At 37.1% G+C, this 13,642-nt stretch overlaps 1 protein-coding gene across 2 annotated transcripts in view; it reads right to left on the minus strand.

The window, feature by feature from the left end:
- Positions 1 to 5,982: 5,982 nt before the first annotated feature.
- Positions 5,983 to 13,642, minus strand: part of adam10a (ADAM metallopeptidase domain 10a) — an 85,353-nt gene continuing 77,693 nt past the window's right edge. For both annotated transcript variants that reach the window (XM_055203079.2, XM_055203072.2), the window contains exons 12-16: positions 13,017 to 13,200; positions 10,136 to 10,244; positions 8,987 to 9,207; positions 8,712 to 8,838; positions 5,983 to 6,739 (exon numbers count right to left, since the gene is read on the minus strand). In XM_055203079.2, the coding sequence (XP_055059054.2) occupies positions 6,633 to 6,739; positions 8,712 to 8,838; positions 8,987 to 9,207; positions 10,136 to 10,244; positions 13,017 to 13,200 (748 nt within the window). In that variant the 3' untranslated portion in view covers positions 5,983 to 6,632. The remainder of the gene's footprint in view (positions 6,740 to 8,711; positions 8,839 to 8,986; positions 9,208 to 10,135; positions 10,245 to 13,016; positions 13,201 to 13,642) is intronic.

Raw genomic sequence — 13,642 nt, forward strand, 5'->3', positions numbered from 1 at the left:
CATCTGGGTAATATACTTATGCCGCAATAGTTAGCCTGTCTGGAACCGAGCGGACACAATACTGTAACCACAATACTGTATGACCCTTGTATTACATGTGAACGGCCCCTACGCTAATAGGATTCTGTTTCTCTCTCCCTGTCTCGTCCTCGACCCCGAGGAAAATGAGACAAACAGACCCAGTTCCTGCTGCTGTGAAGGTCATCACAACACTGATCTACTGTCTGTCCTTCAACGTGATGCCCAGCCGATGCCTGACCAACGACCACCAGCTGAACCAGTTTAATCCGCTTACCCGTTTCATATCCCTATCGTGTTTATATATATATAAATATATGTATCTCGCTCAAGGGTTTTTCTCCTTCTATGAGTTTTCCAACAGGGTTTTTCTCCTAGGGGTTTTTTCATCCCCGGGAGAGTCAGCCAACATTGGCTTAACTTAGCACTTTACTGTATACGTTACATTATTACTACGCTCGCTTGTACGATGTATTCTTAGCCGCTGTATTATACTTCTTATATTATCTATCGATTATTCTGTGTTTTCCCCTACATCTATTCATGTAAAGCTGCTTTGAAACAATTAAAAATTGAATTAAATTTATGAATTAAGTTTAGGAATACTATTAATATTTGTCCTTATTAATTCAATATTTTTGTTTTTAAAGAGGTAGTGACAATGTACCATTACTTTTCTTTAGTGTTCCACTAACAATTCAGGATCTAGTTCATGTCAGGGCTGCGTTTTCTAAAAGCAACACATAGGCCTAAGTAGATCGTACAAATTATCGTACAAATCATCTTAGATATACGGGACAGATTTATATGATTCATCCTTCCCCTACGGTCTCTCTAACAAAGACACTGTAATTATGTGATTTGTATTGATGGGAACATTTGAAACAGTAAAGTGTAAGCACCACCATAATGAGTTTCTTACCATACGGATGCATTTGAGGTTTCTGACTTTTAAAACCTCTTTGGTTTTATTACAAACAACATCAGAGACAAAGTGTTCCTTTCTGATAATGGTGAATGAATACATTAAGAATAACTCTGCCACGCTTGTATAAATAATAATTAAATTTGTCATTAACAAACTTTATTTAAGAGTAAGCCATATATTTCGTAATATAACCATGCATCCATGATAAAGATAGGCCATGATTTAAGTTTTATGTGCTGTGCTACTAAAGTAACATGCTCTGCTTCATTAAGAACTCTTAAATTTAGTCTCATCAAACTTCATATTACTCACAGAGAGCACGAATTGCTGGTTTGATTGATAAAAATGGCTCATTTTGAGGTAACTGAAACAGTACAGTTCATTATGTAAGGTCGTTACAACAATATACAGTACTGTGCAAAAGCCTTAGGCCACCTTGCCAGAATTAGATTTGTTGTTTTTGCAATGTTATAATTGTTTCTCAGTCTCTTTAATAGAATACATCCAGAAAATACAGTAAATAATTATATAGTATTAACAACTGTATACAAATGTAAACTGAAGTGTTAAATTAGTCTTTTTACTTCATTCTGCTCAAAAACACTCAAGATGTGTTTAGTGCCAAGAGAGGTCACACTAAACACAGACAATGCCTAAAGACAACGTTTAGTCCTGATTTTTTTTTTACATATTTCCTGTATTTTCTGTTTTTATCTTAATAAAATAGATTGAAAAATAAATATGGATGGACATTAAAACTTCTAAAGTCTGGTGGTGGTGGTGGTGGCCTAAGACTTTTACACAGTAGGCCTACTGTAGTAGTTAATGTAGGCCTATATTTAATTGCATTTTTGTCAAGATATCCTTCTAAAAGTTACACAATTCATCTGTATATAAAGTACTGACTTTTTTCTCTTGTCTGTGCTACATGAAACAGAATAACTAAAGTGCTTTTTATATTGTACTTAAAAAAGTCAGGTTGTTGCTCGTAAATTTCAGTGGTGACGTCTCAACGTTTTAATAGTCACCGGAAAATAAGTCATCAAGTGTCCCAATGTATAGTGAGCTAGTGTTCTTACCAGTGCCTGAGCCTGTGTACAGGATATGATTCTTCACGACCTAAAGTGCGAGGAAATGTTTGAGGTAACGTACCCGGTTTGTTTCGGTGCTCCATCTTCCCGCCTGTGCAGTTAATCAGTCATGTGTAGTTATTCTAGCGACCTCTAGTGGAAATTGCTTAACAAGTCTGGTCTGATGATTCTTCTCACTGAAGCTGATAAGAGTTTTCTTTTCTACAGAACTATTTATATTTATATCGAACCATCAAAGAAAAATGTGTTTGTCCGCTGTGAGAAGCTACAGTGAAAGAGGAAGCCGATGAAACAGTTCAAACATTTAACCATACATATAATCATCAGGCATACACTGCTTGCTGTTTTTGCTTCAGTTTTATCAGTAGGTTTATTCACTTGTTTTATAATTAATTATTAATTATAGCATGGTCAATGTGTTTTATATTTCCTATTAAATATTATACAGAGTTTTGCTTCTTGTAAACTTAAATGTGTTACTGAAAATCTACCTCTAAGAACTTTTTTAAGATGTCAAATAAATCTTTGTTTGGTTATGTAACTAATATAAAATATTTACCTGCCAAATAAATTATGTTTGTATTTATTTAACTTGACATTACTTGTAGATTACGATGTATCCTTGTTACAGAAAATCTATGACCAGGAATACAGATCTGGATTGTAAGAGCACATCTAATGATATCCTAGATTTCTGACTAATTGCTTAACTTTAAGTTTTTAAATGCAATCGCATTCTCTTTATGGGGCTTTCATAGTGTTAGCCATAACCCCTGGTCATTGCCTCTGCTTTAATTAAGCTGTTATATAGCAATATTATGGGGCCAGATAAAATACCTTTTGGTACTGGCCGTAACCCCTGATTATTGACTGAGCTCTACTAACTTGTACCACAAGCAGCATTCTGAAACTGCTATTTAGCTATAACCTCTGGACTCAGTGCTCGAATTGTGGGGGGGGCTGGGGGGATCCGAGACCCCCCCATAAGGCATTAGGGACCTCCTATAACAAAAATATACTTAGGGGATCCCTTAGATATTTTTATTTTAGTAAAGATAATGCTGACAAACCTGTTAGGATGTAGTACATTTTGTGAATTAATTATTTACAGTAATAAATGTTGTGTCTTTTTAAACCTGTGAATTCCCATTTTGTACTTCAGCAGTGCCAGCGCCAGCCAAGCGCTGATGAGGGGGCGTCTGAAACACCAAGGGGGCGATCACTCAAATGCATATAATTCCCTAAGCTAGAAAATACATACAGCTTTGGGACGTTCAAGATTTAACACATAATAAACAAACATCTTGGTAATACAACCACAAAAACTGCAGCTTTACTGAGCAACATACAGAGTTCTGAACAATCTTACTATATACAACAACAAGGGTGACCCTGAATAGTCGAAGATTCGATGCTTCCATAGGAGAAGCCTGATTACAGTCTAATCATTGGAAAGAGAATGCCTTTTAATTACATTTTTCAAAATCCAACGTTGATCAGACGTCAAAATCCAACATTGATCTGACATCAAGATCCAAGTTGACTCAACATCAAAATTTAACACTGATTCGACGTCAAAATCCAAGTTGACTCCACATCAAAATGTTACGTTGATCCGACGTCAAAATTTAACGTTGATCCAACGTCAAAATCCAAGTTGACTCGACATCAAAATGTAACGTTGATCCGACGTCAAAATCCAAGTTGACTCGACATCAAAATGTTACGTTGATCCGACGTCAAAATCCAAGTTGACTCGACATCAAAATGTTACGTTGATCCGACGTCAAAATTTAACGTTTATCTGACGTCAAAATTTAACGTTGACCCGACATCAAAATGTAACGTTGATCCGACGTCAAAATCCAAGTTGACTAGACATCAAAATGTTACGTTGATGCGACGTCAAAATTTAACATTGATCCAACGTCAAAATCCAAGTTGACTCGACATCAAAATTTAACGTTGATCCGACATCAAAATCCAAAGTTGATCTGACATAAAGACCCACAATTGACATCATCCGACATCAAACTTTAAACTTTGCTTCCACAGATGACTGACAGACAAAACAGCACAAAGCGTCAAGTGCACACTGTTTAATTAGTGTTTAGTAATCTCATCGTAATTACAAAGTACACCCTCTCTTCACTCTATACTGAAACGCAAGAAATAAACAATAACTTACGCAATTTAATGCCATGATTTTAAGAAATAAAGATAATGAATATCCACTGACTTAATATATCATTTTATTATGTTGTGCTAAGCGCATGTTCGTTTTGTACAGACAGTTGTCTCTTTGTTTCTGCAGTAAAAAATGACAAAGCTGGCAATTCTGGCTAGACTTTCGTTATTTTAATAATTTTTTATTTTATTTATAGATCACTCAAGGTTATCTGATTTAACTATTTTGTGGCTTGTGTTTTGTTCCCCTGCACTTCAGGCATTGTGCACACATTTGTTCTGCATCTTGTTACTTCGGACGTTATTTTATTTTTTCTTTAATTCTGATCTAGTTTAAGTCTGTAAATGTTGGATCTGAATTAATACATTGCTATCTTTAGGAGAAAATGAACATTGAAGGCAATTGAAAACTTGAGCACATTTGAACAGATAATGAAAGAAACTTTTGATTAAGGCTATTTATTAATGCATTTCAAGAACTTAAAAAAATTACATGTTGCTTAATATTTTTTTGCAAAGTATTTATTACAAATTTTCAAAATTGAGCGCAAAGAGAAGAGAGGAAAATACAAATTAAGCAAGAAAAAAGAGAAATAAAGACAAGATACTGTATAAAACACAGCGAACATTAAAATTAAACAGTAGTATTAGACATGATCTCCATCTTATATTTCATATTCTATCCACACACCATGCTTGCGTATCAGTGCACATTATTTATAAACTTAAGCAATACAAGCATAAAAATGTAAAACAAAGTCATTCAAAATCCTAGGCCAAATCCACCCAAACCCCTATACCACAGAAAGTATTGCTTTCTGTGAACCCTTAAAAGTTCAATCACATAAAAACACCCTTCCCCATTAACCTTTAGAGAAACACCCAGAAAAAGTGATTATTTAGATCAAAAGGAGGACTAATAGATGGGAATGCTTGTCTTAAAGAAACTAGATCATCAAATATTTGGTAGATGGAAAAATCAGTGAACAGATTTTTGAACATTGGAAAATAAAGGAAAAAAACATTAAAACATTTAAAACTCAAACAGGATTTTTATTATTGAGGTACAAAATTGAAATACAACCTCTTTGTGAAGTACTTAATGTGTTAAATGCATGTATGGTTCAAAACCCTCTGCCTTTGTAAGACGCACACAAGACAAGGAAAACTCTTAAAGCGCATTTAGGGAGAGTAGGAGGATACAAAAATATTTTTGAAACTGCATCGTTGGAGACATACAAAGAGCAGAGCCAATGAATGAGCAAATGTCCCAGGGTTAGGACTGACTGACGGATCTTCGACCAGACAATAGTGTTTTCAGCCTACAAATCTGCCTGGAAAACCAGCAATAGACAATATTAATTTATATGGCCGTTACAGAATTAAAGACATGTTTTGATTAAATATGGTGTTAGGTTGGACTTTCTCTTTTTGTCAGTTATACTATATGACTCAAGAGATTTAGAAAGGTTATTTTGTATAAATATTGATTGGCATGTGTTCAGAGTCTGTCGGCTTCTCTCCTCTCCGTTTCATGTGTTCACCACTGAGAGACCAATGCACAATGCCCTTATTGCAAAAATATATTGGATGTTAAAAGAAAACAAATCGTTCTCCGTGATGTTGTGCTTCTCTTCTCTGAAGTCTGTCTCCATGTGGCAATACATAGTGACAATAAATTGAAAGCATCCTTTTATACCCAAACTCCTTCGCATTTTACTCTCACCAACATGGAATGCAACAATGCAGCCATTTAAAAAAAATCAAAGAAGAAACTTTAAAAATAAAAACCAACCAGGTGAAAATGGTTCGTATTAACACATAGTCCAAAGAGCATCTAATAAAAAATCTTAATTAAATCCATCCTTAATTATCATTATCCAACAGCATAACATGTCTCATATATCTGTACAACTGCAGGGGCACAGGGAGAGTAAGCATGCTTTAATACAAAAAGCTTTTTGCATTTTCAAAATATCTCAGTTAAACATTGAAGGAATATATGTCTCTTCAAAGGTTTCTTTTAGCCATGTGATTTCCCAAAATGCTTGTCTTCAGACAAAGGTGTAAAAAGTGAAATAAAATCTATTATGGGGAAACATTTAGACGAGAGAACAATGTTTGAAATAAACAAAACTGAAAAGCAAGAAAAATCAGTGTCTCTTCCTCATCACTAGCTTCTGAAATTTCTCTGAGTTATGCAAAAAAAGCTTTGCTGGTTCCCAGAGTAGTGGTTTTATACAATGCGTTTAAACTTCCTAAGAATAATCCTTTGACGTCCAGGTGATGTATTTCTGCCAGTTTCTTATCTTGTAGATAGGGCTCACTTATTGATTCAGGTAACTCTTTGGAGTAAAGTGTTTCCCACTGTAGGCACTAGAAAGAACCAAGGCAATGAGAAGGCGGGATCAGCGTCGCAACTGACCCATCTGGTAGTTCTCTCTCTGCTGCCGAGGGTGGCGCTGTTGCTGGGTCTGTGCATTGGGGTTCTGGGGTCTACTTCTCTTCAGTGTGCCTACAGAGTAACATACAAACACAATGAGGCATGATTAATCACCCAGCATGTATTTATATCACATTTCTTTTCCAGCCCCTACTACTAATTTTACTCGGCTGAGGCTCAGACAAAAGAAAATTTCAAGCACCCACCAGAATAAAGCACCCTCTTAACACATCAGAATTACCATGTTTGAATTTAGTATTCAGAGATCTGCACACTAGCTGGCCATGCAAATAGACTTTATTAGTTATAGAAACTAAAAGAACAGGGGTTAAACATATAAGACCACATCTTTTCTAAAAGTGCACAGCGAGTCTTTTCTCTTACTGTCAGAAGATGATCTCTTGTGAATTTGTAAAAGTTTTGATGTGTTTTGGTTAAGATATTGAACAAAGAGTGTTTTAGAGGCATAAATGTAAATTTCATCTTCTGTTTTTTCCGATTTCTTGTAAGTCACCAAATCCAAGTTTATATTATTTTAATAATTGTCTTGCATAAACATAAAACCATTTTGAAACATGTCAGCAAAGTCAGTCATGGATGGATGAATGTGTGGATATCTATCTATTATAGGCAGATATATAAACAATATCCACGTTTAGTATATAGACAGAATTTTATTGAATAATTTGTGTTTAAACAAAATTTTTCTAGCAGGTGTCACAACAAACTCTCTGTTTCTTACAATGAATTATGGGGTTAGTTGTAACGTTTGCACTCCTGTCACTTTCAGTGTAATTGTACGAAAATGGTGTTTCCACAAACAAACGTTAAGTGTTCATTTGTAGCAGAGATGTGTGTGTTGATTGTGTACATTTTTTTTAATCAAACTTAAATATTTTTTGAATAAAAGAGCCAAAGTCAAAAAGCATTAATGTGAGTCGGGGAGAGTGGGGCACAACCTATCCAAACCAAACCGTGCCCAAGCGTATTTCACCCCCAAAGCCTGATATCGTACCGTGCCAGGGCATGGTTAGGTTAATTGGGCTCGGGCACAGTGCGTGTGCAATCGCACAAATAGTGCGGATCAGAGGACGAGACGTCATTTGCGCGCATTATAAACCTTCTGATGTGCGCAGCACAGTTACATGAATGTTTGAGCGGCATAAGTGACAATGCATCGCGTTCCCCATTAAAAAGACCTGTCTGAAATCAATTCTGAATCGCAAGGCTCCGATTCTGTGTTTCATGCACAGCTTGTGCGTGTACTACGGCTCTGTGATCAGTAAGAAGTCCTTATTAATCTAAAATCATTGAGTCAGAGTCGTTTATAACATGCATTAAAAAACACAAATCATTCAAAATATTTTTTATTATGAAAATACCTGAAACAAACTGAAGAATAGCAATATTAATATGCCTCTAGACATTTCCTGGAGTAGCATTTTTAATTCTACTACTACTGCTGTTGCACAAATGGGTTTTCTGCACGAGAGCGCCCTCTGGCTTTTGGATGTGGCGGCATTTCAACGTAATTCATTAAAATTAATTAATGGAGAAAACGCGCATTTGCATGAATAATTGTCACAGCCCTAATAAGCAACTATCGACTATAGATTGAGTTGGTTGCTGGGGCGGCAGTGGCAATCAATCCCCGGCTCCACCGGACCAAGTTTCGAGGTGTCCTTGAGCAAGACACCTAACCCCAGCTGGATGGCGCCTTGCATGGCTGACACCACCGTCGGTGTACGAATGGGTGAATGTGAGGCAACATGTACAGCACTTTGGATGGCCATAGGTCTGTTAAAAGCGCTATATAAATACAGTCCATTTACCATAAGCAATATGATGAGAGGTATGCGTGTCATCGGGTCCCAAAAGACTCAAGATAAAAAGGGCTTCAGTGTTAAGAGCGCGCTTTATTTCCTGTTTACTTCCTTACAATTGCATCATAATGACAAAAGCATGCTCGGGTTCAAATTTTAAAAAGTACAGTGTAAGCTGTAGGTAACTATGCCTAAAGTGAGTGTGCCCTTAGAGGTAATACCTGGCAGTGGTCTGGGTGGGGGCAATTTAGGGTTACTACTTGGCGTATGCACACTGCAGATCTTGATGAATCCGGCCATCAGCATGATGAGAGCAATTCCCATTAACAGCACAGCCCACCAGTGCCCCTGAAACACACACAAACATTCATCATGAGATCAGTCATGCCTCAGAGAGACAATATCACATTTTATTAAGCTCTTAATAACCAAATGCCTGATTGAACCCACACTCAAATGCACAGAATGAGTATTTAAAGATAAGTGAAACACTTGCCACTATCCACTGTGCGATGCCTTTGTAAAGCTCAGGGTTAAAGATGGCCTTCTTAAGTCTGGCAAGGGGGCCATCAGCATCCACCAGCCTACACTTCTTAAAGACATCACAGTAACCTTTGAAATCATTACAAGGGGAGCCGGGCTGCAACGTAATGGTCACTTTATTAAAATGTTTAGACCATTTTTCTGAACCAGTGCTGCTGCAAGTATCAGGCTGACCTACAAAGAGAGAGAGAGAGAGAGAGAGAGAGAGAGAGAGAGAGAGATAAGAGATTTTTTACACTCATAGAAGAAAACTGTTCAAAGATATATTAACCCTGTATTTAGACAGGATGTTTAAAGGGGACATTTCACAAGACTTTTTAAGATGTCAAACAAATCTTTGGTGTCCCCAGAGTACATGGTGAAGTTCTAACTTAAAATACCCCACAGATAATTTATTATAACATGTTAAAATTGCCACTTGGTAGGTGTGAGCAAAAATTTGCTGTTTTTGGGTGTGTCCTTTAACATGCAAATGAGCTGATCTCTTCACTAAATGGCAATGTCGTGGTTGGATAGTGCAGATTAAGTAGGGTGGCCATTCGTGCCAGTTCCACCGGACACGTCCCGAACATGTTTTCGGGTTCGTTCTCCGGAAGTCGCGTTGCTCGACCGCATACGTCATCACATTTCAGTTAAAATACATTAGAAAATTAAGATTTATTTCTTTTAAGACATACACTCATTGTAGTTTCATTCTTACCTTGAAATGTAATGGTTCCTTTTCTGAAATTAAACCCAAAATATTAAACCTTGATGACGTATGCGGTCGACCAACGCGACTTCCGGAGAACGGGCCCGGGGACATGTTCGGGACGTGTCTGGCGGAACTGGCACGAATGGCCACCCTAAGATTAAGGGGTGGTATTATCCCCTTCTGACATCACAAGGGGAGCCAAATTTCAATAAGCAATTTTTTCACATGCTTGTAGAGAATGGTTAACCAAAACGAAGTTACTGGGTTGATCTTTTCCACATTTTCTACGTTGATACAAGCATTGGGGACCCAATTATAGCACTTAAACATGGAAAAAGTCAAATTTTTATGATATGTCTCCTTTAAGAGAGGATGTCTTTTGTTCTTCTTAGCAAGTATTAGGCTGACCCTTGTCCATACAGCACACATGACACGTTTCTGTATCATCCTTCCCATCCTTACTGGCACACGTGCAAACCTCTAGATCATACTTCTGACAGATGGAGCCAGAACAACTTTTGAAGATAGAAGAAAAAAACACTTTTAGACAATATGATGCATTTAATGAACATCTTTACTATTTCCTATAAAACTTATTAGAAATATATGAAAAGCTCAAATGCAAAACCCTCTAAGTGTGTCATTCTTTTAAAGAGTAACTAAACCCTTAACCAACTTTTTTTTAGTTAATGATCTTTAAGAATGATGCTTTATTAGTGCTGTTCATTGATTTTAGTAAGTTTTTTGACATTTGGATATAAAGTGTTTCAATACTACAATATATGGTGTAAAAACATCTGAGTGCTGCCCTCTTCAGGTTGAACGGTGGCCACTGCAGTTGAATTTTCCTATTGAATGTTGGGTCCAAAAAGTAACTCGTGACGTAAGCAGGTTCAAGCTCACCACGCCCTTGTTACGATCTCACCACATGATTGGTACGAGCTTAGTTCGTCCCCTCTATCTCCGTTGGGATCTGCCCACTTTTCTTGCATTTTTCAAATATTGCCAGTGGGTGGAGTCAGGCTCTGACCAGGGGTTTAGTTACGCTTTAAATCAGACTCTTAATGAACTCAACAAATGGTCTAAGGCCAGGATTAAGCGGATCTGAAACGAAAGTGTTTTATAAACCTATAATACGTATCGAGAGCATTCAGTTAATAACATTATCTCATTTTTGATGGAGGTGACGTTTAGCGGCTTTTGCATCTGAGCTCCTGTTTCTGTCACAATATCATAACTAAGGCTGTCACGATTTTGATTTTTCGATTACAACCTAGAACTTCGAATTAAAATAATGGAATCGTCGATGCTGCCGGCATCGTCCGGTCGGCTTGCCAAGCGGAAAAAAACACGTCTAACTTCCCTAGCTACAGCAAGTTAAAAGATAGCATGGCAGATGCAGGAGACACCACAGGAGCTGCTCCTTTCATGGGAAACAAAAAACAGCACAGCAGAGCGGCGTCTGTGCCAGGACCAGTCGTTTCTCTGAACTGAGATCTGTTTAAGTTTCACAACAACTTATTTCAGTTGCGTAAGAGCAATGTTGTTTTCGTCAACGATGACGATAACGAAATGATTTCGTTGACGCACCTATTTTTAATGACGCTAACGCGACGATGACTAGCTAAAAATGTCTCTAAGGTGACGAAAACATGACGAGACACTTTTGAGTTTTCGTTGACGAGACGAAAATGATTATAAGTATTAAATACACCACACTTTTTAACCTAAATTAATTTGTTAAAAAATACTTTTTTTTACTAAAATTGACTTGACTAAAACCTTTTTGCGTTTTCATCGACTAAAACTTGACTAAAACTAACAATTTTATAAGTGACTAAAATGTGACTTAAACTAAATGCATTTTTGTCCAAAAGACTAAGACTAAAACTAAAAGGGCTGCCAAAAACAACACTGCTTAACTGTGCATTCAGACCGCCACCGGCGAGAGCGTCAAAGTGGCCGGAAGTCATTCGTTTTCAATGAGAGCCGGCGGCGAGCTCGCCGGCGGCGAGCTCGCCGGTGGCGGTCTGAATGCACAGTAAGAGTTATGAAAACAGCATTTAAACATGACTTATTGGGGTATAGTCTCACAATCTCGTCTGACGGTAATAAAGCGCGTTTTTAAGGTGCAAAGTACTGATAGGAATGTTCATCTGACAGGAAGTTTCTTTTATCAGGTATGTGCGTGTACCATATTTTTCTACTGGCAGCACGACTAACATGACAGGGCATCTCCATGTTCAAGGTCAGATATTATATTTCATAAATGTCTAGTCTAAAAATGGCATAGCAAAATTAATCGAGAATCGAATCGACCCGCGACTGTAGAATGAAAAAAATGTAATCGAATCGAGGATTTGGAGAATCGTGACACCCCTAGTGATAAAACAAATGTCAGCAAATTCATTATGTATTAGTTATTACAGCACCACCTCCAAAACAACAAAAATTATCCGCATTATAGGGATATTTCAACCAAAAATGATATTAAACCCATGATTTACTCACCCCCAAGCAGTCCGAGATGTCCATCATTTTTCAGACGAAATCTTTCAATTAATCAAATGTAAAGTCACGGGGTCCACTCCTTCAAGTCCAAAAAAAATGTGCAACCATCCTTCACAAAAGAAATCCAAAAGGCTCCACGATGATAAACAAAGGCCTTCTGAGGGTAATCCGTGCCGTTTTGTTTTAGAAATATCAATATTTAAAACTTTATAAACGAAAATAACTAGCTTCCTGTAACGCCGTCATCTTAATTGCATCCGCATTTAAGATGAGAGCGTACGCAGTTTATGGAAGGTTCTGTGCTGCTGCTCGAATTTGTCATACGCCACTAAGAAAAGTGTGGATAGCTGAAGCTAGTTATTTTCATTTACAAAGTTTTACAACAGTTTCTACAACAAAACGGCGCGGACTACCATCAGAAGGCCTTCGTTTATCATTGTGGAGCCGTTTGAATTTCTTTTGTGAAGGATGGATGCACATTTTTTAGACTTGAAGGACATGGACCCTGTAACCTACCTGTGATTAACTGAAAGATCACAGACATTTTCAAAAATAACTGAAAATGTATTAGTCTGAAAAATGATGGACATATGCATCTCGGACGGTTTGGGGGTGAGTAAATCATGGGTTTAATATCATTTTTGACTGAACAATCCCCTTAAGCATTCACTCCGTTTGGTCAGTATTTGAAATGTATTACTAGAATATTTATTACTATTTTATTACTGGCATAAGCACAGTACATGATAACTTGCACTGGTCACGTGCCAACACTTACTCCCTTAATGCAGACTTGTGTATTATTGTGGCAGGCTGTCTTGTCATCTTTGGGTGGTGAGGTGGGGCATTGAGCTGTTCTTCCATCACACATGCCCTGAAGAGCACACTCAGTTTCATCCCGACACTTCACATTGGTACTCTTAAAGTTACAATCAGATGTGCAGCATGGACCTTGACTGGGACTGCAGGTGAACATATAAAAAATTTTAATGCCGTACTGCACTTGACTTGTATTGCAAATAAACACAATGCATACAATAAGCCAAAATACTGGATTGCAAAGTATGTCAGGCTGTTAAGTAGTATTTGTATATACATTAAATTTATTGACACTGCCTGTAAAAAACCCCATCATAAAAAACACGTAATTTAATAATGAGATTTATGGTGTCAAATGGTATAATTTGTGATTATTGCTTTAAATGACAGATTAAAAACTTTTATTTATGTCCTGAAAATACTGAAATGAATTATTTTATTGACACTATGCTTTTTTATTCTGCGGAAAAATACTGTACATGAACTTTGATCATCTCTGTGATCACTTTAGGAACCTCTTTTCTATCATTAGAAAGTAAAAACAGATCATAATATTAAATCGCACAAGTGACAATCGGGTCAGTG

Source organism: Misgurnus anguillicaudatus, chromosome 21 (genome assembly GCF_027580225.2).
Source record: "Misgurnus anguillicaudatus chromosome 21, ASM2758022v2, whole genome shotgun sequence".
Lineage (NCBI taxonomy): Eukaryota > Metazoa > Chordata > Actinopteri > Cypriniformes > Cobitidae > Misgurnus > Misgurnus anguillicaudatus.